Source organism: Cyprinus carpio, chromosome B16, assembly GCF_018340385.1.
Source record: "Cyprinus carpio isolate SPL01 chromosome B16, ASM1834038v1, whole genome shotgun sequence".
Taxonomy (NCBI): domain Eukaryota; kingdom Metazoa; phylum Chordata; class Actinopteri; order Cypriniformes; family Cyprinidae; genus Cyprinus; species Cyprinus carpio.
Genome location: NC_056612.1, coordinates 23517029 through 23542531, shown reverse-complemented (window position 1 = coordinate 23542531; position 25503 = coordinate 23517029). Strand labels below are relative to the sequence as shown.

The following is a 25503-nucleotide window of genomic DNA, read 5'->3' as shown; positions in this document are numbered from 1 at the left end:
GACTGGTTTTGTGATCCAGGGTCACATATCAATAATTTAACAACACATATGAATGTTCATGGTTCTCTGATGTTGGTTAAAGGTCACAGGATATGCAGGTAAACTATATATATATATATATATATATATATATATATATATATATATATATATATATATATATATATATATATATATATATATATATATATATATACCTACTACCTAAACCTATAAACCTAGTTTGGGAAACCCTGGTCTGAAATTCCCAACCACTCTTCCTCTCTGATCCTGATGACACTTTCAAAGCTTTTATTTCCTCATTCTTTTATCTATCCATTCACTACATCCTCCCTTAGATGCAAATCACAGTTTATCCACTTGTAAACATAGAGATGTTGCAGTATGCTCAAATCGTACAAGAACGCTAAATGCTTCTCAGCCTGTATCAGCCCTCAATATCCTGCAGAGATCATTCCGAAGCAGTAAGCACTATTCCAATCTGTGACAATCTGCAACAATGCAGTTTCAAGAAGCCTTAACCGGAGGCTGAGAATCAATAAGTGCATATCTCACATTATGCCGTGTGTGAGTGGTTACTCTTCATTTACCAGACGCTGAGTGTGTTCCTGGAATATCAGGGCACCTTGTCTTACCTGCTTGAGCATGGGTAATTAATTTTAAAGTGTTGCAGACATTTTCACAGGATTGTTAACAGCAGGGAGACACACTTAAAAGGGGAAAACAGAGAACACAAAACATCCTGCCACATTAACACTGGAGTTAGTGGATCAGATCGAACATGCAGGCTGCATGAAAAATAAACTTCTCAAAACATCTATCAATGGAGAGACAGATCAACATGAGCGTGTCTGTCTGAAAGGCCATTGATACTAGTGTTAATAACATAAGCCGTGAGAGTGTGCTGTAACTTTCAGGAAATGATGGATATCTATATATATCAAAAACAACTTAACTACATCATATGTGTATGTTGAAACCAGAGGACTTTCTCATACTCAGAAGTTTGGACTTTTTGTCCCAATAGTCCCATATTCTCCTGATAGTGAGAAAGTGCTTAGCTCGGTGTGGTGATTGCAACACTTTTTCTCTCAGGTTTTGATCTTCTACACATGATATTTCAGTTTAGAGGTCCAAAGGAGGAGTTAATGACTAATATATGATTTGAGAAGAGAAGAAGTCTTATTTGTGAAGCTAAGCAAACAGCAAGACGGAGGGTGAATACACACTGAGAGTGCTGGTGTGAATTTCAGCTAACGTCCTGTCAGTAAGCCATTAAACATCAGATGAGATGTCAGTCTGATTGTATTATAAAAGCAGACTTTTGTGTTTAGAGGTAGGCTGTGTGTGTGTCACACAGGCTTTATGACATTTGGCATTAGCATGAAATCATGATCGTTCTGGTCTTTTGAGTGTGAATGACTGCAGACACTTTTAAACACTTTAAAGGGGTCATATCACGGAAAATCGAATTTTCCTTTTATAAAAAGTTACATACTGCAAGTTTTGGAATTCAAAGCTTCCTCTACATTCCAAAAAGAATGTTCTTTAAAGGAAACTAAAAACAGCTAGTTATGCAATCTTCATAGTTATGACCACACAAGGACGCCAACTTGATTTCGGTGTGGATTGTTTTTTGCAGAAAGGCTTTTTATTTAATTATGGGCCAGTTCAGACAATATTGGACCTGACAGCAGACCCAAGAAAGCCTGTTTAATTCCAAGAGGTGGAATACTGAAAATACTGAAATCTTAGCTAATATGATCAAGCTGAAATGCATATGACCCCTTTAAACTGAGAGAAGCCCAATAATCCTCTCTTAACGAAACATGTCCCAGGATGAGCTATCAGCCGAATTAAAAACCAGTAAAAAAGAGAGCACACAGGAAACTGCAGAATGTTTCAAACACAATGCAGTTTCTGCTTAATCTCTCTCTTGACTGAATGCTATTAGATGGAGTGAGGGGCTGAAGTGACTCAGCAGCTGACTGGTCGACAGGACATGAGTGAGTAGCATGACACAGCCAAGCATCTGCTCACCTGCTGTCCCATTCGGGATCAAGGGGAAACGCAAAAGGTATTAAAACACACGGATAAAGACAAACCAACACACAGAGACGCACACTGTGACATGAACAATCACCCATCGCATCACACGTATCTGATCACTTCACATCACAGCATTTCTTGAACGACCACTGTGAACATTTCTGAACGTTTTAAGCATATATACTAATTAAGAGTTGTTTGCTATTCTGTTAAGACAAATTTTCACTTTGACACTGACAAACACTGTTTATGAATATTAGACTGCTAAAAAAAAAAAAGAGCCAGTGCAAATTTGAAACATGAACAGTGAAATGTCAAAATCCACATGTGAAATGTCAACAGTGGAGAGCCAAATAGAGAAAATTGGACTAAAATGATCAATAACACTTTCTCATGACATTTTGAGGACATCATGTTCTAATTTTACACAGGATTTCATATGTCAATCTAACAAAAATGTCCTATTTCACCCCGATATCAAAAGAAAAATACTATGTCTGGCATAAAGAAAACTGATTTTTTTTTATGATCGTAAAGTTTTATTTGTGCAGTGAATTTTTATGATAATTATGAACATTTACATTAATCTGAAAGTAACCTGGAGGTTTTGTGTAAAGTTCAGTTGTGATTCTTATTACTGTAATACAATAAAAATGTACTGTATTTAAGGCAGCAAAAATTATGTATGACTAAGTAAATAAAAATAATTTCATAAATATTTTATATTTAATAATTATATAATTATATCATAATTATTCAAATAAGAATGAGGTTGTTTTTGGCACATTACAGTAATAAGAATTGATTTTAGGGTGAAATCTGCATGTTTTGTGCAGGGTTTTGTGAGATTCACTCTCACAGATTGTAATGCTAATTTGCCCACCCATCAACAGTCTGTGAGGTTCCCGTGAAAATGAAAACAGGACACAGAAATGAGTAAGCACCGAGACAGATGAATTGAGAAGCCAAATTATTTACTGCCACCTAGTGGAATTCATGAAAATTAGTGTTTAAATCTGTCTCAAAGTTTCTCACTGGCTGCCAGTTAAAAACATCTGACCTGACAGAGAGTGTTATGGATCAGTGAGTGGCACAGATTTCAAACGCTGTTACTTTGACTACAATTAATTGAAAGTTATTTAAGCAGCAAAACACAGGAACATAGACTCAGCACAAAGCATGACAGGCTGTTTTAGTAAGACTAATATGCATTTCCAAAAGGGTCTCAAAACTTAAGTGAGTTATGTGTGTGTGTGTTAGGAAATCTGGGAAATCTGCTTTATTAGAAACTTACCCAACATCATCCATTATGCAGCCAGACCATTTATCTTCACACTTGCACTCCCCTGTGAGGGAAAGACGGATTACAGTGACACTATGAGAGTTTGTATGTGTGAGTACTGCTGTGTTTACTGCCAAAGCACGCACATGAAAAATATAAAAGTGTAAATAGGAAACAAGAACACTCACCGTTTAAAATGCGTTTCTTATCAGAAAAGATGCCGATATTTTGTCCCAGTGACTGGGCGAGAGTTATGGCCATTTCTTCAGTCTTTCCATACTAACAAATTTGAGGAAAATAATAATAATAGCCTTTTAGACTGACATAAAAATTCATTTCCATTAGTTAAAACACTCTTGCATAACCATAACCACTAACCTCATTGACTCCGCCTCCTTTAGTGAGTGAGCAGACTCCGCCCATGTATGAGGCTCCTCCCCAGTTGCTATGAAAACGGTTGCCCCTGGATGCAGAGAGAAAACTGATTAGAAATGCTGTTTCACTTGATCAAAAAACGAATGTTTGCTGTATGTGTGTTTTCTTGATAACTCACGAGAAAAGGTGAACGGAGTCACACTTTTCTTTAATAAAGTCTCTTCGGTACTTCATAAACTCTCGTAATGTCACCATAGGATCGTCGTTGATGTTAAACCTGTTGTCCGCAGCCCACGTTTCCATCGCAACCAAGACAATTCTAGTGTTGAGTTGCTCCTTGAAGTACTGCAGATACAAACAAAAATGATTTTTATTAACAACAGGTAAATAAAGAATTGCATCTCTTGCATGTAAATCTGAATCCATAAGACACCTGCGACGACTGCAGAATGATGGCCCTTTTTTGTTTTTCATACTAGAGCTCAGTTTGACAAATTGAAAAACAGGCTAAAGCAGATAAATGCCAACTGTCTCTCGCAAAGAGAGAAATGGAGGGATGTTTATGTGACTGTCAAGGGCAGACAGACTGACAAACAAGCAGATAAAGCAGCTCATGACGTAACTGTCAGACTGTACAAGGTCTATTTGTCTTGAGAAACCAATGAGGATCAGCAATCTGTTTAAAAATTATTACAATTATGTATTATTAAAATTATTCAAAGAAGACTATGAAATGTACATTGTTAGCAACTTACCAGATCAGCCATATTCACAACAGATTTAGCGTAGTTATTAGTCTGTCCAACGGAAAGGCGATGTTTCTTGTACTGGGAAAAATGAATGTGAATACATAATAAAATGAATGCATTATAGGCATAAGAAATAAATTGGTTAATAATATGTTAGTTAATCATGTGAATAATGGACTGTTACTCATCTTACCATCAAATGGTCATTAATGACCATCAGCTCTATATATTTGGTCTCATCTGCAACGCTCCGTGGATTTCGTGATATCTGTGTGAGGAATTTGACAGTGCATCATATTATATCATCATCCTGCAGCATGCAAAACACGCTTACTGCAGAGAAATAGCTGATAAAAATCAGTGCTATAAAGAGTTCACAGCCCTGCTGTAAATATTTCATGAGTGTAGGAGAGATGGGGAGGAAAAGAAAGACACTGAAATCACATCAGATAGTCAAAGCTTAACAGATACACACACCCACAAACCATGAGTGTTATGAGATATATACACACCTGTCTCTTTTTCCTTCTATGGGCGGCACTGGACAGTGGAGGGTTCTGGAATGGTGACTCTGCCAGGTGAACTTAAACAAATATTAACTATCAGTATGGACAGTTGAGCATGAAGTGTGCATGCAAACAAATCTAACTCATTCTGCTTTATTAATTATCCCCCATGGACTCTTATTTATACTCTACTCATGCTATATACATAATACTTTAAATCTGAACATGAGAATGGTTCGTACCTGCAGAAATGAAGTCCTCTGGAGGGTCCAAACCAGGAGACTGATAAATCATGTGCACATGAACCTCCTCCTACAGGGAAAGAATGTGAGGAAATGATATGATTCATATGTGTCAAACACTCCTACATAACACTTAGTGAGTTTGATGAGACACATTCATTTTTCAGTTTGTATAAGTAAAAGACATCTCTGTCTAAACTGTCTTAGATAACAGTAAGATTCAAAGGACCCTTTTGTGATATTGGTCATTTTCTCACAAAATCGGTGATCTATAATACAGCTAGTCACATTTTTATTGATCCAATTTGTTGTGTAAAAGTTCTAAATATATTAATTACAATTTGTATAGGCCTGAACAACTTTTTAATATTTGTACAGTTTGTTACAGTGTGTTACAGTTTTGTTGTTTAAATTAATTTGACCCAAAATATATATTTTTTAATGTTTATACAGAATGACTACCCTATTCACAAGTGTGATATCTAGCTTATTGTGAAGAAATAGTTAAGACAATTTAGAAAAAGATACGATGCTAAAGTGTAAAATGAACGTTTTGACTACCGTTTGCTGAAGGCTCTAAAATATGCTTTAAACTTGATTTGCTTGAGACTGTGTCGTTGAAATGACCAACAGGAAAGACCACGGTTTGATTCGCATACTGTTAACTGGAATAATTATCCTGGCTTTTTTGTGTTTATTTACTTCAAAGTAAGTGCGCGCATGTGACGTCATGCCGCACCCGAGTGCAGTGAGTTTGCGCGCGTTCACGAAGAGTCCCCAAACACAACACTACACGACGAAACCGGACAGAAGATCACCGATTCAGTGCGAAATGGCCGTTATATCACCAAGAGTCCGTTGAAGATTACTGTTAATCAGGTATGTGCGCTATATATTGGTCCTGACAGCGTCACTCGGATGAAACTAAAGCGCAACAGGTTGTATCTTGATGTTAGCCGTTAGCTGAGATTAGCTTGTTAGCGCTCGAATATACTCTGGGATGAATCATAACTAAACCACATCTGGAATTAAAACAAACCGTAAATCAAAACACCAATTACAAATAAGAAATGTAACTTTAAATTGCTTCTGATAGAGACCGCAAGAAACTCCTGACAGAGATGCGATTGTCTGACATCTATTTGTTGTAATGACAGACGCTACGCAATACGTTCATTTATTACCCTCCATATAACTTAAACAGTACACATGCCTATTGTACATATACACAGAGACATTTATTGTAGTCTAGATATATTTTACAATTAAATACATTAATGTTTAATACACACGCTTATACTTAACACGACACGTTTAAGCAATGCATCAGCACTTGACGGGGTTTTGACTCATCTTTACTGTATGTCTGTGAGAGGAGTGGACATTACAGTAAGACTTTAATACACTTTCTGTGTTTCCATACAGACATCCATACAGCAAACTAATGCAAATGACTCAAAATATATATAATATATATAATTTTTCTCTCTTTATTTGTGACCCTGGACCACAAAACATATCTAGCACTCTCTATTCTAATTCTGTTCTTAAAACAACAACAACAAAAAAACTTTTAGACTTTAAAAAAAATTAAACTAACACTATTCTCTTCTTTTTGTATTCTATCTGTTTTCTTTTATTTATTATACGATCGTAAAAAAACGCCTCTAACACTAGCTTGCTCTATTCTTTTTCTGTTCTGTCTGTTTTCTTTTGATTTATTATATAATAAAAAAAACTTGCTACGTGTATTGTGTTAGGCTGAGGCTTGTCATAGCACTTGCATATGTCTCTTTTGTTGATTTTGATTGCTTCCATTGTATTTATCTGTAATTCGTTTTGGATAAAAGCGTCTGCTAAATGACTAAATGGAAATGTAAAACCTATTTGTAGCAATAGCTAAAAATACATTGTATGGGTCAAAATGATAGATTTTTCTTTTATGCCAAAAATCATTACGAAATTAAGTAAAGATCATGTTTCATGAAGATTTTTTTGAAAATTTCCTACCATAAATATATTAAATAATTTAATATATTTATGGATTAGTAATATGCATTGCTCAGGATTTCATTTGAATGACTTTAAAGATGATTTTCTCCATATTTAACTTTTTTTGCACCCTCAGATTCCAGATATTCAAATAGTCTAATCTCAGCCAAATATTGTCCTATCCTAACAAACAATACCTCAATGGAAAGCTTATTTATTCAACTTTCAGATGATGTATAAATCTAAATTTCGAAAAATTGTCGCTTATGACTGGTTTTGTGGCCCAGGGTCACATTTTCTCCTTTAATTTACTAATTTGATTGTGTGTCCCTTTCCCCACAAGGTTCCAGTTTTTCTTGATTTCCAGCCATGTCTTGTCGTGACATTCACGCCACCAATGCTTTCGCCTTCATCATCGCGATGCTGTCTGTGGCCGGTCTGACCATTGCCACGCTTATTCCCCAGTGGAGAACCACCCGCCTGCTAACCTTCAACCGCAATGCCAAAAACGTGACCGTGTACGATGGCCTGTGGACCAAGTGTGTGCTGCGTGATGGTTCTTCAGGTTGCTATTACTTTGATTCAGACTGGTACGCAAAAGTAGACCAGCTGGACCTCAGACTGCTTCAGTTCTGTTTACCTGCTGGTAGGTTCTCATGATGGGTTCATTGACCTCATTTCTCAGTTTATAAGGCCCTATGAAAGCTGTATTCTTTTTCCCAAATTTATTTTCCTCCCAAATTCCATGTTTTCCATTTTAATTGTTATAATGGCTGAATTGCAGTGTTGTCACTATGTCATGGAGATGTTGTGCGTTTCAATGCGAAAGCATTGTTTGGCCTTCAGAATATGGATGAAAATAGGAAACAGTGGTAAAGTTTTAACAGTTTAAAACGGAATGAATCTTTACAAATGAAATATGAACAATTACCTTCTTTTTTGGCAAACAAAGGATGATTAAAACAAGGATGACAAATTCTGAAATTCCTAAAAAAAATGAGTTTTGAAAAACTAACATTATTGTTACTAAGTACATTCTGTTGTACAATAGTAATATATTTCTGTCATAATTTCAAGTTTCAAACCAAGCAGGTTGTAGTTCAAACCTTTGAGTTTCTGTGTGTATATGTGGCAATAGTTTTGTCGAATGAAATGGTAACACACTTGTGACGTGACTCTCAGAGCAGTTCTGGAGATGAAGTTCATATTTAGTGTCCTATATAGTAAGATGGCAGATGCTGAAAACACCACGAACATCACGCATGCTAGAGTATGTGTAGTAGACCAAACTGTGCCAAATCTATTTCATATTAAATAATTCTTTTTGTGATTTATATTCACTGACAATAGTCAGTATTGTCCATAGTTGTCATATGATAATGTGTACAGCTCTACTTTTAAATTTATTCATCCAATTTGTGCCACATTCCAGGACATATTGCGTTGTACAGTAAATTGGATTTTTATGACTTGTTCTGGTGATTCTGTCCTCATTCACCACACCGTGGAAATCATCGGGCCCCAAGTTCATTCTGTTGATATCAAACTCTTTTCTCCACAGGTCTGCTGTTTTCCAGCTTGGCTCTTCTGCTCTGTCTCACTGGCATGTGTAAAACTGCTTGCTGCTCCAAAGCTCCTGAGGACATCAAGAACTCCCGCTGCTTGGTCAACAGCTCAGGCTGCCATCTAGTGGCTGGGACGCTACTGTTTCTAGGTGGGGCCATCGCCATGCCGCCCTCCGTCTGGTTCCTGTTCCACACACGTAACCTTAACGAGCGCTACGATAATCTGTTTGCCGTAGAGTTTGGGGTGTATGTGGCCATCGGCAGTGCTGGTGGTCTGATCTTAGCTGCTCTGCTGATGTTCATGTGGTATTGCATGTGTAAAAAACTGCCTTCACCCTTCTGGCTACCTCTACCTGAAGGGCCTGCGATGACCAACAGCCTCTCCGCGCAGCCCCTTATGACCAATGGCTTGCCTTCTCCTGTGACATACGCACCCCAGACCTTCCCTCCAGCTGTTCTGGATGCCCCTGTTTTTGTCCCAGCACAGGGTTATCCTCAACCTGCACCCACACAGGCTATGCCGCCCCATGTCTACATGCCACAGATGTCCATACCTGATGGTTACAGCTCAGAAGTGGGAGCCTCACATGCATATAGTTACGCTCCCTCTCAAAGCTACGCACCTTCTCAGGGGTATGCCCCATCTCAAAGCTATGCCCCCTCACAGAGGTATGCTGGGCACCGCTATTCCACACGCTCCCGAATGTCCGGCATTGAGATTGACATTCCTGTCCTTGCTGACTGACACTGAGTTGGTTGTTTCAAATCAAACTGGTCAAACTGGTAATCTATTTCTATAACTTAGAAATGGTAAATTAGCTGTGGTAGGGAATTTGAAGTGAACAAAAAAATTGAAAGAAACGCCTTTAGTGAATTAGTGTAGCAGGTACCTCTTAGTTATAACACTGAAAATGGCCAAAAAAGGTCATCAAAGCAATAACACAAGTGGAATTATGAAGTTGCGTACCTCTCTCTCAATGAGGTTTATTCATTAAACACAAGTAGAATAAATTTGTGTAAACTGTTCATAATTTCAATGCGTATGTTGAATTTATTTCAGTGTGACAGGTTTACGTATTATGTACACACAAATACTTTCTGCTGATTTTCATGACACTAATGTCTTTATTCTGCTTTTTAAACCATGATAGTAACACTGAACTAAATGTAGATGTTAAGCACTGTTTTAACCTGTCAGTGAATATGCATGCTAATATCTAAATGTGATAAGTAAATGCTAGAAAGAGACGCAACCTACAACCTGGTTTATGACCGTTTAAACTTGTATTACTGTTAAGCCATTAAGTTTCATATTTGCCTTTTACGTTGCCTTATTCTTGTTATACCTGAATATCATGTTTGTTTGTTTTTTTTACTTTGTTGTTATGTGAAGGATAATTAATTTTTACCTTATGCTTATTATTATTTTTGCAATGGAAAGAAATGTTTCTATTTTAATTTCTGTTTTGATGTCAGTTTAAAAACTGTCAAAATCTTTTTTATACATTGAAGGGTTTGCAGGTTTTAGAAAACCTTGTAGTTTGACTCTTGTTACTTGTCTCTGCCTGATGCCTTTAAGCACTACTCCTATCAAGACTGTACTTCCACTTATTGATTTATGCTTTGTAATGAGCCTTACTTGAGCAACAAACCATTAACGAAACATTACATTGCATTGCACTGTATTCTTTTAGTGCAGATGTATTGCGTTTTAAAAGTGTCACAGCAGACGTCATAGCAGTGTAACGCAAGAGCATTTGAATATTACATGCTCCAGAAGTATTTTTGTTTACTGTTACATAGTCACTTAATTAATTTCTAAAATGACAGAAAAACACTAATGTCTTAAAAACAAATATTGCCTGTTGCAAAATGTTAATTTTGTTAAAAGCTCTATTGCAATTTTTTTTTTTAACATAATCAGTGAATAGACTACTAATGTCTAGAGTGCTCTTTTTGATTAAAGTGCAGTTTATTAAAAGTCACTTGGTGTCTGAGTTGCTTTCTTCAGGGTTAGCATACCGGTAGAGTTATTTAAATTACTGGGCTTAAATGTTTTATCAAATTAAAATCATTTAGCTAATAATTATACTGCAAGCAAAGCAAGATAAATGTTGATTGTAAATATAATTCAATTCAAATCTGAAAAACTACATTTAACTTTTCCCTAATATTTATTAATAAATTATATTTATTATATTGAACATTGTTAGCGCTCGGTTATACTCTTGAATGAATCAATATAAATTTTATTTTATAGATTTACTATTTAAGTAACCAATATTGTTTTACCCAATATTTGTTTAGCTCTATGTATTTTAAGCCTAGTAGAGTACAATGTCTTAAAAACATTAACATCAAGCACATATACTGAAATTGAATGAGAACCATGCTTATTGAGTGCTTTTCATATGATACACAGAGAGGCTATGAAGAGCGTTTCAAATCAGCCACTCGGGAGGTTCCATTTTATTTCGGATGGCAGCTCACTAGGTTTTGGAACAGAGCCAGTCAGTCTCAAGATGTTTAACAAAAGCTGGCCTGAAATATCAAACTCCAATATTCAACAATTACATCACTGCATCTGGCAGACACTTGTATCCACCACAACTTACAGTGAATTTGAGATGTGTATTATCAGACATATGTTCCCTGGGAAATGACCTTGCCTTTGCTAGCACCATGATCTACCAGCTGAGCTACAGGAACAGTACACATCCTGCGAGCACAATCCTGCATGCTTGCACTCGCTGCCAGGGGGGAATATCAGTGCGCTAGATAAGAGAGATGAGGGGGACACAGATCTCGTTTCTACTACACCCCCATATACTCATGTATAAGAGGCGGCACTTTGTGAAGGATTAGCCGTATAACGCAGATGGACTCTCAGATGTATTGGCTTAAAATAAGATGGGGTTTTCTGTATTGGAGCAGAGGAGGGTGTGTGTTCTCTTGGGGACTAAATCATGAATAGAAAGCAGGTTGGGGGATGGCACACTTTCATTTTTTTGGAAAGTGTGTTAAGGATGTTGAGGGGGTGGGGTGCCTGCCGCACTTTTCAGAGACGATCACTCACCCCCAACACTATCAGCCCACCCGACTGTCCACTGAGCGAAAGATAAAGGGAATGAGAGACATGGTGAGAGAAGTAAGAGATGTCTCTCCAAACACACACGCATTCACATACAATAATATGCAGAAAATGTTGAATGTAGTACAAAATGTTCAATTCCTGATCAAACTAGGACTGGCAACTGAAGACAAGTTGAAAATAGTAATATGGTGAATTATCACAATTTAAAATAACTTAATTTTTAAAATATATTTCAAAATGTAATTTATTCCTATGTGGGCAAAGCTAAATTTTCAGCATCATTACTCCAGTCTTTAGTGTCACATGATTCTTCAATTTTTTTTTAATATGCTGATTTGCTGCTCAAGAAACAATAATTTTTATCAATGTTAAAAATAGTTGTGATTCTTTAGTTTATATTTATTATTAAATTTTTTTTTATTTTTTCAAGAATCTTTCAAAAACAGTAAACTCAAATACGATGGCATTTTAGTGTTACGTTAAAAAAACTAAGATTTAATAAATATTTCGAGAATTTAAAATATTTTCGAGAATAAAGTCTAAATTAATAAATCGACTTCGTAATTTCGACTTTATTCTTGAAATATTTTGACTTTATTCTCAAAATATTTCAACTATTTTCGTATTGCTACGACTTTATTCTCTGAATTTTGACTTTTTCTCAAAACATTATAGCTTTAATCTCATAATCTTCGATTTTTTAAATGTTGCACTAAAACGCCGTTGTAATAAAAACAGCATTTATTTTAAATATTTTATCAAATAAATTAAATATATTTTTTTTTTTTTTTACGGTGCAATATTTTAGAAAAGCTACACTATCTGTAATAGTAGCTATATTCTTAGCTATTTGGCAAAGTGTTCAAATTGTTTCCAGCAAAGCTGACATCAATCAAAAAAGAATAGCCATTTGTTTGACGTTGGTTTTTTTTTCAGACTTCGTGGATACTGATAAATTATGTGCAAAAATTCAGGACCTTGAATTAAGCAAGTAAAGTGGGTCCACTTTGATTTCATTATGACTTCAGGTAGGTTGAGAGGCAGAGACCCTGCATGTACTGTGAGCTTTGTACAGCATCCAGCAGTGAGAGACGCTACAGAGGCCAAAGAGGGACACGTTTTCATGTCCCCCGCTGCAGTGCGAGGCGGATGACAGATGCATGTGCCATATGGTGAACAGGACGATACTGTCCCTCTGGTTTGTGACTGTGTCTGAATGAATCAGATCAGAGGACTGCCCTGTTGCTGAGGTCACCAACACACAAAGTCACAGGGTAAAGCATAAAGACGATAAAGAAACCGAGTCATTTCTCAGGGTGCATGTGATGCTCTTAAGACAAGCTGACGAAGCATTGCACAACAAAAGGGAGAAGACGGGCATTCCACACATTACCAAAGAAGTATATATATATATATACACACACACACACACATAGTAAATATACAGTGTATATGTATATATAAATGTGCTTATAAAATCTAAGCATAATTACAAATATGAATATTTAAAGGGGTCATATGATGCTGCTAAAAAGAACATTATTTTGTGTATTTGGTGTAATGAAATGTGTTTATGCGGTTTAAGGTTAAAAAAAACACATTATTTTCCACATACTGTACATTATAGTTTCTCCTCTATGCCCCACCTTCTGAAAACGCATTGATTTTTACAAGGCTCATCACTCTGAAAAGCGAGGTGTGCTATGATTGGCCAGCTATCCAGCGCACTGTGATTGGCCGAATGCCTCAAGCGTGGGACGGAAATGTTATGCCTCTTAACATATTGTGAAGCCTTGTCCGGCCGGAGCGACGAGACGTAAACATAAAACCCATTATAAACGTGATATAACCATGATTTCTAGTTGTGTCTTATTTTGGAATGCAAAAACAAAGTAGTTTCGCATTCTCAACGAAATAGCATCACACACCGCGGCCTTGAGTGAGCAGAGGCTGGAGGCCAAGAGTGAACCGCGGCCGGCTTGAGTGAGCAGAGGCGCACTGCTTGAGAATGGTGCGGCAGGCAGATTCTACGAAGGAGCGTACCTTGGGCTTGCAGCAACCACATGTGACGACCCTGGGTTGGATTCCGCTATTGTCCTCTTTTGGAAGGCCAAACAAAGTAGTTTCGCTTTCACAGTGAAACACACAGTGTCTATACGACATAGCGGTGGCAGCAACAACAATACTACAATGAGAATAAAAGGTACGCCTTATTTCTTGCGTAAACATCTGGGCGGTGTTATGCAAATCTTCCCACATACTGACGTAGAGATGTGGGGCCTGTTAGAACGAGCCGTTTCAGGGGGGCGTGGACGAGTCTCAACTTTTATAAAGAATATCTCTTTGGATTTGAGACTTTAGTCTTTGCAAGTTCACAGATCTTCTTTATTCACCAAGAGCTTGTAACACTCCAAAGAGAAAGGAAAATTTGAAATTGCATCGTATGACCCCTTTAATATACATATACATTTATTTCATTCATTATATCATTACATTCAAGCCATTTCTAATAGCATAAATACTCTGGATTTATAATAAGTGTGTGTAACTGGACAGATAAAACAAAGCTGAGAGAAAAAAGGCAAACTGTGAATGGATCATAAATTCCCTCTTGTGACACTGAACAGGTTTCATTCTCCCATTAATGAAAGAACTTCAACATCTCAGCCTTTCACCGCTGCTCTAAATGCCACAAATCTCTTCATTAGCATGTTCCTCTGTGAATCGCTTAATGAATCAGATCATCGTTCTGCGACTGAGAAATTATATTTTCCTCTGTAATACCTCAGTGTCTCAGAAACACAGTTTTAGCTTGTCTTTCACGGATACACCTTCCTAGTTCTCTGCCAGTAGCAGATAATAGCTGTGCTTTTGCAGAGCCAGGTGTCTCTATCGACTGTGTGTTGGGCTTATCAGTCAACATATGACCAGTCTGTACAGGAAAAACCCTGTTACACTGCTCTGGGTTGTTTCCTTGCCTCAAACAAGCACAATCAAGTATACAGTTTCATCTGCAGACACCTTAAAACCAAAGTAAAGATGCAGCAAATATGCTATCGGAACTGTGGTAATACAACAGCCTAATTGTTTTTACTTTAAAGCTAATAAACAACATGATGACAGACATAAATCTTACAATACTGGTATAGGCGATATTTGCTTTGTTTAATGTAGTGATCCACTATACTTACACTTGTAGTATTCTCTCCTCCTGGCTCGATCATGTATGTGTGGTTCCCATCAAAGAACATCCCACTAGACAGAAAAAAACTAGTAAATTATACAGTTTAGTGGTCATTATATTAAAAACTAATGTTATACAAAAACATACTAATTAAAGAGCATTTCAAACTGATGTTGAATGTTACTTACATTCACATTTAAATTGTAATTTTGCTGTTGTTTTTTTTTAACTAAATCAATCCAAAATCAATTTAGAAGTAGACCAACATTTTAAGAATGTAATATAACAATAATTTGAGCTAGAAAAGCAACGTTTGTCAACAAACTTTGAATGCTGGTTTGACAAATTTTTTTATCAAGTTTAAAAAGCATTAAAGTTTGGAGGTTTATTTGTGCCTTATGGACAGATACTATGATGAATTGAAAGGTTGAAGTTCTTCAGTTCAGAATTCTGCACAACTCTTGCTCGATTCTGCAGTATATACTGTATATTGCTTACTAATATAGAACAACCATGCAATAAACAGTTGTATGCTACATTGTTGCACATAAACCATTGGGTTGCATGATTAATTCAGTGTGGGGCATCCAATTATCATCTTGGAAAAGTGATTACTATGCATTTTTAATGCGATTTAGTGCACAAATGTTTAGCATAGAGTAATGAGATTCATCCATCTAGATGTGTCAGTGCTGACTCTCCAAATGCAGGTAATTCTCACACTTGTTATGTACCAATATACCTGAGGAATAATGAGGCATAGTGGAGACTGCGTATGTGTGTGTGTTTCTGTGTGTGTCCAGATGTCTCTTTTAGCCTTGGGACATGCAGAGAGGATATCATTCTCTGCTCTGATGGAATTTATCTTTTAGATCAATCAGTCGGTGACTCTCAGAGAGCCTCCAGACGGTGCCGAGACACTCAAGGTGACTTCTGAAAGCATTAGGAGGATGATACAATGCCCTTTAGCCTGACTACATTCATATATACAGAGTGCCTTCTCACACATGAATGAATCGGGAAAGAATTTTCAATGGGTATTGGACAAGATGGATAGAGAGATAGATAGATAGATAGATATATATATATAGATATGCATATAGATAGAGACGCTGCTTGCATCTGGTGTAGACATAATGTATCTTAAACCAACCCTAAGCCAAGTTTGTATAATAACAGAACAGCCGACATTAACTACATCCCTAATGGCTTTAGAGGTAAAATAGTTCTGAGTCGATGAGGGGCTTTAAAAGTGTCTGCTGGAGGCTGTCATCAGCAGCCCGTGACTGTTTTCAGAGCATAACACTGTTTGTCTGACCCGTAATATGACATTAAGATAAAGCACCATAAACTGCTGTCTCAGCAGCACCACTCCTCCCTCTCACACGTACACACACTGTTCTCATCCCACATGAGAGAGAGTATCATTTCCTCTAAGTATTATTACTTCTCTTATATGTCACAGTTTATATACTCATATTTACCACAGTTCCGTTTGGGGTAGGTTTTTCGTTTTATTTTATTTATTTATTTATTTTAAACAATAAATACATTTATAATGTTACAAAAGATTTCTATTACAAATAAATGTTATTTTACACTTCCTATTAATAAAATAATTACAAAAAATGTATTATGGTCTTTACATAAATATTAAGCAGCACAACTTTTTTCAATATTGATAATAATAAGAAATATTTTTTAGCAGAAAATCAGCATATTAGAATGATTTCTGAAGGATCATGTGACACTGCAGACTGGAGTAATGATGCTGAAGATTCAGCTTTGCATCACAGGAATAAATTACAAATTAAAATAGAAAATTTCAATTGTTATTTTAAATTGTAATAATATTTCACAATATTACTGTTTTTACTGTATTTTTGATCAAATAAATGCATAAATGCCTTGCCATCATAAGAGACTTTCTCAAGTTATTAAAAAGTTAACAACCCCAAGTTTCTGAGCAATAGTGTAATTTTTAATCATGATGTTTCCCTTCAAAACAGGTATACTATATTGTTAACTGCAAAGAAAACAAAATTTAAAATTATAAATAATAAAATATAATTAAAAATGATAAAAACAAATGATTTAACAAAGATCAGTTCAAGTATTCATTTTCACTAATTAGTTTTGGATTTAATATTTAATCATAGTTTTTGTCTGTATTAATATTCTTTAAATTTAGTCAATATTATTTCATTATTTATTCGTTTTAATCGGTTTTACTAAAATTATATCTATATTTATCTGATCAACTAAAATGAATACACAAATATTATATATTTTAATTCCTTTAAACTTATATCAACATTTAACAAATACCATGTGAACACTGTCCTGAAATAATAACTTTGCATTGAGAACACTGTATTGTAATACAATATGTTGAATTCTTTATTCTCTTGTCCTTTAGTGAATTTAGGCTATAAATGTTTGAGCATGATGACTATGAATGTGAAGAGCCCTTCTGCTCTATTTCTGAGCTACATTTGACCTGACTCTGTGCATTCAGATACAGAGCGAGAGACAGAGAGAGAGAGAGAGAGATGGATCTGACCTGACTCCTTCTCTCACTAAAAATACAGACGGAAGGAACGGAGCTATCCCAGAGGGCCACACAGAGAGGCGGTGTATGTGCGTAAGGCTCTATAGAGACTAACTCAATTCTCCTCAGGCACACGAGTGGCTCAGCAACACAGCTAGGTTTACTTCAGCTATGCAGAGAATACAGCAGGAAGCTAATAATACAAACATAAATCTTACAAACACAACAAATATTACATTTTCAGCTTGCAGTAGTGGATCAAAAGGCCAGACGTGATGCAATGAGCATTACAGCAACAGTACAGGGGAGAACAACAGAAACACACACATGCAGGCACAAAGAGCTCTGAGAGCATCAGTGTGTGATATGAGAGGAGGATAATAGCATGCTGTAATTATACAGCTCTATAATTGTTGAATGGGATAACCGCAGCTTTGGCCTGCTAACATGTGTTTATTTATGAATGTGTCTTAGAAGGAGACAGACAGTTCTGTGGGCAACTGCAAGTAAACAGCATGCAGTCAAAACTAAAGCATGTCACGCTGCTTTTGTAAACTGGTGTGTGTTTGCGTGTTCATTCAGACATGCAGCACATTTACAAAGGGACTTACTGTAATCCATGGCAAGTCGAAAGCGCAACATATGACTTCGGAATATCATGTACTTTCCCATGGTAATAACAGTGTTCTCCACCCTGCAGAGAGAAACAAACAATAATTACAAAAATCACATACTGTTAATGGCTTTAAATGTGGCTAATTCAATCATAAGTCAGTAAGGAAATTCAGAACAGCATCCCTTTTATAATATTAGTTTTATTGTTTTGTTTTTAACCCAAGTGCTACATAATGTGAAGCAGCTGTTGCCAGATTTGTTATTTATTTGTTATGCATAATCATGATTTGCTTCCATCAGTTTCCAATTAAAAAGTATAAATATTTGAATGAGGCAAGGTACATTTTATTTTAAGAGTTATAATTTAAAAAATGAGTGAATCACCGACTCAATTTGTTCTCTATGAGCAAGTCACAGAATCATTCACGAGTTATTCATTAAACTGATTAGTTCATAAATACAGATTCTTTCAAGAATGAAAACAATGAGTCACTGAATCATTCATTCAACTGGCTATTTCACAAACGCTGATTCATTCAGGAACTTAATGCCACTGTGTTCCTCAAAGACATGCAATGGTTCTGTTGTGGCTTTGTATGGCACTATTTTCTTTGGCAGTTAAAAGTAACAGGCATTATTGTGTCTAAGATGTACCTTGTTACTTAACATTAACTGATTGTATATTGAACTTGTATAAAAGCAATATCACTAATAAGGCCAAGATCATGAATTTTTGTATTTTACGTTGACATTAAATGTTTAAATTCTGCATGTGTGTGGGTCAACTTTTATACTGGCCACTTTTGTTTGAACTGAAGTGATCAGAAGAGTATTGTAAGAGTATTGCTGAGTGTGTATGTTATTTATGAAATATTCTTAGTGTAAGTGCTCGACTGCCATTAGGGCTGCAGGTTTTCTCTTCCTGCTTTTTCTCAGAGGACTGAAGCTGCAGCATTTACCAGCAGATCAATTTCATTTCATCCTTCTCTCTTTCTCTCTCTCTGCAATGGACAAAAAGCTTCATATGCAGAGTTTTATCCATTCCTTTACTGCTCTCTTTCCTCTAGCTTGTTCTGGAGCAATTCTGCCTCTTTCTTCCACATGTAGCACTTTCTGTCCTCAAGAGTTCTCAGCTGATCAAGAGCCGAGGGCAGTCTCTACCACACACACAGAGACATTCCTGAAGAGTGCAGTTGTTGTAGAGACAGCCCCTTTCAGACTAATGACCCAGCATGCATTAGTGCCTAGAATCACAGAGAGACAGGCTGTGTCCAAAATGTAAAAAAATGCTGCCTTCTCATCCAGTATATAAAGGTAAGAAGGATGTGGATGTGAATTAAAGGATGTGAATTTGAAATTATCTTTAACATGAGAAGATCCCTGAAATTCTATAAAATAGATTGTCATTAAAAATTTTGGGTGCATTAAGAAATGTATGCATTTTTTTCAGCCAGGACACAATAAATTGATCATTCTTACAAAAAACATTTGAAAAAGTCTTACTGACCCTAACATTTGAATGGTATCAGTGGCATCATAAGTCAACAGCTATTTTCTCAAGATGATTTTTTATCACAGCTTCCAAAAACATACAGAAAAACAAACGTTGTACATAGTTTCTCATCTAATTTTATAGAATATTTATTTGTACCAATTTTTTATTTTCTATACAATTTTTTTTTCAAACTTATTCATAGTCATATTTTATATTTAATTTAAAATATTGTTTTTCATCCTATTTACATGTAGTGTTTCTTCAGCAGAGGAAATATATAACATAGGAACTATATAAGGAATTTTTTTTTTCTTTGTAATAGATAAAAATACTTTGAGACATTTATATTAAAGAAACAATAATTTAAAATACTAATGATAATCTTAAAATAATATACCTACTGTTCCTCTTTCCTTGTGATTTCCTTAATTGTGATCTTAGCATGTATGTTTTAAAACCAGTTAATAAAACCAATTATTTTTACGTTGTTGTGGTCAAATCCCTATAGATATGTGGTATCTCACAAAATTGCAAGATGTTTTCTTTTAGATCCACCAATAAGATATGGTCTCAGAGAAATAAATGGCTTCTATAGATATGATAATGTTTTTGTATGATTCATATAGCTAATCCCTTTGTATTTATTAAATCTGTAGTTAAACTAAGAGGTTGATCACCATTGCAGCGGGGAGATGAAGCTAAATATATCTGTGTTTATGCTCTAGAATCCCTTCAGTGACTCTCCTTCTCTCTCTTCATCCATCTCTCTGTTATTCCCTCCTTCCTCACAGAACCCACTGCTCTATTTTTTCATTCATCCATAAAAGCAAAACAGCGCCTAAAAAGCCCTTGTAACTTTACATGCACAATATTTCCTCAGGCTTTATAGGCTGGGTTGTGGGCGTGAGGCCTCTGTGGATCTGAATGTCTTCACTGAAGCCTTCATGACAATCAAACTCAGATCAATAATAAAAAAAAAAAAAAACATAAAACACGTTAAACAGGTTAAATTCCAGAATATGGGCCCTTTAGTTTCTAAAGGATAACAGAGAACCTGGGCACGTCCATTCCACTATGCATAATCTATATAAAATACACACCTTGATACAATGATGGTGTCCAACATGCAGCACACAAATAGGACACTGTATCCCTGCTCCTGTGAGAGTGTGCGACAGGAACAATCTACCACTGGGCTAAAACAAGCAAACACCTTCTGCTCTGGGTGTGATGTGTCCCACCTGAACACACACGTGCCTCAGTACACTGACAGAATGAAGCTGAGAGTCCCAGAGTGGCTCAAAGACACAGATCTTATCAGACTATAGTCCCTGTCCCAGAGTGAAACACACAGTCAGAGTGGAACAAAGGGGGCCAAGGCATTTAAATGAATTTTTCAGGTAAACGTTTACTGTAACATTAAAAAAAATGGGGACTATTTTTCTACGTGGTAAAACCTCTGGTTAAGTGCTACCAACCTTATTTGTGTGGGAGTTTTTAAGCTCCAGAAAACAACATCAAATATCATAAGATCACCTAAAGTTTTTTGGTAGTATCCACCTTATTCTTCAATGCGGAAGTAAGCCTATGGCAGAGACTTCCAATTCATTAGCCGCTATAGGAAAATAACAAGAAGAATAACAACATGCAGTAAACGGTAAAACTGTTTGCACTACAAACCAGTGTGATCATAATTAAGATAATACGTTAAAATAATAAGGTAAGACACACCAATTTGCAATATCAAGCAGCAAAACGAACATTTTGTACAGCTAAAAATAGCTGGACGCGGATGACACTAGAAGATAGTCCCATAAAAATTACAAATGGCTGCACCTACTCTTACGACAAGAATAAGGTGGAGACATTTTTTCAAAAAAGTATTTTTGTGGATTTATCATGAGCTTAAGGTATAAGATATTTCTGGTCTAAAGCCGATATTTATTTGATATTGGAATGACAGTTTGTACTCACTTTGTTGACAACTGAATTCCCCTCCTCTGATATGTGCCTCTCAATGTAATTTGATGATAGAAGATCACTGCAAAAAAGAGCAAAAATACACAGTTGGTAAAAAGTTTAACATTTTCACTAAAATGATGAAAACTGACTTCTTGCATTTCCTAAAGAAAATAGCAGTGCTTGCAAAGCATCAAAAAATAAAAATAAAAGTGTCGGTTTAGATTTTAAGCTTTGGTTCAGACTGATATGTATTTGCAGTAAATGAATTAAATGCAAGAGAGGAAAGACCAAACAGATTTTAGTATGTAAATACTATAATGATGCCATCATAATTTATGCAATACCTCAAAATTAATAAAGAGGTGGAAAGCTTACAAAATCCAAAAATATGGTGTGCTGTATATATATTATAAGATGAAGCTTTAAAAAAAACTTGCTGAAAATTTCTGGAGAAAAAGAAAATAAAGAAAAATAGACTGCCTGATGAATATGGGCACTGTAAATATGATTCATCATTCTCCGAAACACTTCACTCCTGGTGATCCTGGCATCACACATTTAATGAGCAGATCAAATCAACACTCATGTCACTCATACATTCTGCTTATCTAACAGAGGAATGAAATGGAACAGAATCTGGAATGGAATCTGTGTTCCAACACTAAGAGTCATGAGCACAGTTAACCTGCGGAGAGATCAACGGCTGATTTCATACATTACTAACACCAAGTTGTGTTCAAGGACACTTCAGTGTATGGCAAAGCTGTGCTCAAGAAGTTGTTCACAAACTGGGGCAAGAGATTCACTGGGAGAGCACACTGTTCCCCTGGAGGAGGATACTGACTGACTGTAGCATGTAAATAAAACCTATAGGAGCCAAATGACACCACTGCAATCATCACAAAATGGCAATGTAGTGAAAACAGACTGAGCGCAGGAGGAGAAACGGGTGAAAGTGTCTCGCAGCAGGAGCTCTGACCGTGAAATCAGTTACCATGAGCTCATCGTTAGGACAATCACAGCATGACATCAAACCAGCCTTTAAAGACAGAAACACACATCTTCAACAGCAGGTGATTAGCAGGGTATTTATGGAGCTGCAGTGCTGTAACAGGCAATACAAAAAAGTTTGCTTTTAGAGATTCATTCTGTGGTAAATGCAAATGTACATCAAATAATTGTGACTGTGAGACAGAAATCGAAAGGACTAACAGAGGACAGGACAAAACCAGCGGACAGAGAGAAAATGACAGAGCATTGAGAGAGTATCAGAACAGTAGCAGAAGATAAAAGGGAGTGATAAAGTGGGATGCCAGAGGAAAGAAACATTGTGATTGATGAAAAGAGCTGCCTTTGCACACTCTCTCTCTTTCTCACACACACACACACACAAACAAAAACAATCATATACAGCTGACACTCATCAAATCTGCCTTCCCTACCTTTGGTGGGTGTATTGAGAAAAATGTAAAATAAAATAAAATAAAATTTATTGTTTTTTGTTATTTCACATATTTGAGACAAAATGGGTCATTATGTCACTCACAACATCATAAACAAGATATGTACTGTAAGTCGCATATGCCACTGTGTTTTTGTTTCTAATATTTGCATTTTGGTGACTTAATGCAATTAATATGTTACATATGTGTAATCAAATTAAGTTCAGAATAATAAATATTATAATAATTGTTATGTTTGTATGTACATATATTAGGTGTGTAACGGTACACGTATTCGTACTGAAAAGTTTCAGTACGGGTCTTTCGCTTCGGTATGTTTGTTTTCATATTAATTAGGGGTTTGCTGTAACCACTGCATGAGTGGAACTTCATTGGAAACTTCCAGTTTTATATTTTGTTACTTTTAATAAGAAACAAAGTATAATTTTTAAAATATGTTAATTTTTTAATTTTAATTTTTAAATTACATTTTGACGCTCTTAGATGTGGCGAGAGTGATAATCCCTTCCCCTAGTTTTAACACAGAATAAACATGAATTAACACCTCATGTAATCGCTCAGTCTGTGTTTCACTCCAGAAAGATGTTAATAATATAGTTTTTATAGATAATGTAGTGTTTCATTTGATTTAAGTCGTGAATGTAATCGGTGTCCACAGCTCATTATTTTCTAGAGAAATGAAGTCTAGAGAAGAGCATTTTGAGAAATATTAGACTATATACTCATTGTATTTTAATTTACCAGTTAGTGATGTCTTAATTATTAAATGTATGTTTAAATAACTCTTTTATGAAACAAGTTATGACAGCCACTGTGTAAACGAAAAAAAATTCAACAAAAAATTGAAATTTTACAATTTAGAAGTTAATTTGAAAACTGCATTATGTGCAATTAACATATTTGCATAATTATTTTTTTCAAACTGAGTGTTGATTATTATATTTAAAAATAAATTGTAATTAAATTTATGTTTGGGCTCTGTTTTTCATTTTAACCTCAGTAATGTAAAAAGGCTCCCTATAGTTAAGAGCATAAGCTGAGGTAGATTTTTATCCCTAAGAAATTCCAATTGTAATTGAATTTATTTAAAGGAAAAAAAAAAAAACGAGGTACGTACCGAACTGCCATGTTTGTGTACCGTTACAGCCCTAATATATATTAAAAATATTAGGGATGCACAATAAATATCGGCACGATATTAATGCGCATCTTGTCAGTAAAGCCGGTTGTGTAATCAGCGGTAATTCTCTACACGCGCGTGCTTTCACGTGGAGGAGCATTTACTACACAGAGCCGTTGTTGACTGACAAGCTGCGCAAAACCACGATCATATTTTGCGTATGTTTTGCACAGCTTGTCAGTGAACAACTGCTCTGTGTAGTAGATTTACCGCTGATTACAGAACCGGCTTTACTGATGAGATGCGCATTAATATCGTGCCAATATTTATTGTGGATCCCTAAAAATATGTTTATTCAAATATTTATCATTTTTGCTTATATAACAGTTTTTCAAGATATTAAAAATATATTTAGTATTTTGTTCATGCAGGGCACCTTTGGGGATCTCAGTTACCAGTAGAATCAAATACCTGTCATGTGTTGGTACTGTCCCAGTCTAAGCAGAGGTGGAAATCTGCAGTGTATTTTGCTTTGTGAAATGCAAAGGTAAAGGCTGATAACAGATTTCTCCTTTAATCGCTTTGGGATTTGAATTATTTATAAGGAAAGCCCCACAATTCCCCATCCCATTCCAATCCATCCCTCTTCACACACACCCTGCCCTACAAACATTTTAATATGGCGCTGTCACATGACTACAAAATGGCTCTCATTTCTCATGTAAAGCTTAATGGACTGGTCCATTGTATGAGGCAGACATAGAGAGAGTGAGATATGCTAATGAAAGAAGAGAGGGAAACCAGAGGAATAGAAATGAAAATGTTTACAGAAGAGAGAACAGATTGTGTGTGACGTAGTACTGTATTATCTGTGTGTGTGTGTGTGTGTGTGTGAGAGAGAGAGAGAGAGAGAGAGAGAGAGAGAGAGAGAGAGAGAGAGAGAGAGAGAGAGAGAGAGAGAGAGAGAGAGAGAGAGAGAGAGAGAGAGTCCCAAAACCTAGCAAGCTGCCTAACTGGACAGCATTTTAAAGTATCATGCCATAATTATGCTGCCACAGTAATACCTCCGACCAACTTTTAAGACAGCACTACATGTGTCCTTTCCAAGACAGATATCCCAGGATGCATGGCTCGAAATGAATTTCTTTACAATATACTTCTGTGTGCTATAAAGATTTATGCTTATGTGTATTGTATGGTTAGATTAGTAACATGCTAATGTCAACCTCTATTGTAACCACCTGAGTTTTTATTATGCT

The 25503-nt window shown here is 36.0% G+C and overlaps 2 protein-coding genes across 11 annotated transcripts in view; one reads left to right on the top strand and one right to left on the bottom strand.

Annotated features, from left to right (window-relative positions):
• Window positions 1-25503, bottom strand: part of adam22 (ADAM metallopeptidase domain 22) — a 53546-nt gene that overhangs the window by 15655 nt on the left and 12388 nt on the right. For all 10 annotated transcript variants that reach the window (XR_006156754.1, XR_006156755.1, XR_006156756.1 and 7 more), the window contains exons 4-14: window positions 21674-21740; window positions 18201-18283; window positions 15046-15109; window positions 5204-5273; window positions 4968-5038; window positions 4649-4723; window positions 4462-4533; window positions 3885-4051; window positions 3710-3794; window positions 3520-3610; window positions 3344-3395 (exon numbers count right to left, since the gene is read on the bottom strand). Coding sequence is in view for 5 of the 10 variants with exons in the window: in XM_042741578.1 (XP_042597512.1) it covers window positions 3344-3395; window positions 3520-3610; window positions 3710-3794; window positions 3885-4051; window positions 4462-4533; window positions 4649-4723; window positions 4968-5038; window positions 5204-5273; window positions 15046-15109; window positions 18201-18283; window positions 21674-21740 (897 nt within the window). In the remaining 5 variants the exon portion in view is untranslated. The remainder of the gene's footprint in view (window positions 1-3343; window positions 3396-3519; window positions 3611-3709; window positions 3795-3884; window positions 4052-4461; window positions 4534-4648; window positions 4724-4967; window positions 5039-5203; window positions 5274-15045; window positions 15110-18200; window positions 18284-21673; window positions 21741-25503) is intronic.
• On the top strand, window positions 5930-10745 carry cldn12 (claudin 12). The gene is made up of 3 exons (XM_019119596.2): window positions 5930-6082; window positions 7539-7841; window positions 8757-10745. Exons 2-3 carry the CDS (start codon window positions 7565-7567, stop codon window positions 9503-9505), a joined length of 1026 nt encoding a protein of 341 aa, XP_018975141.1. The 5' UTR covers window positions 5930-6082; window positions 7539-7564; the 3' UTR covers window positions 9506-10745.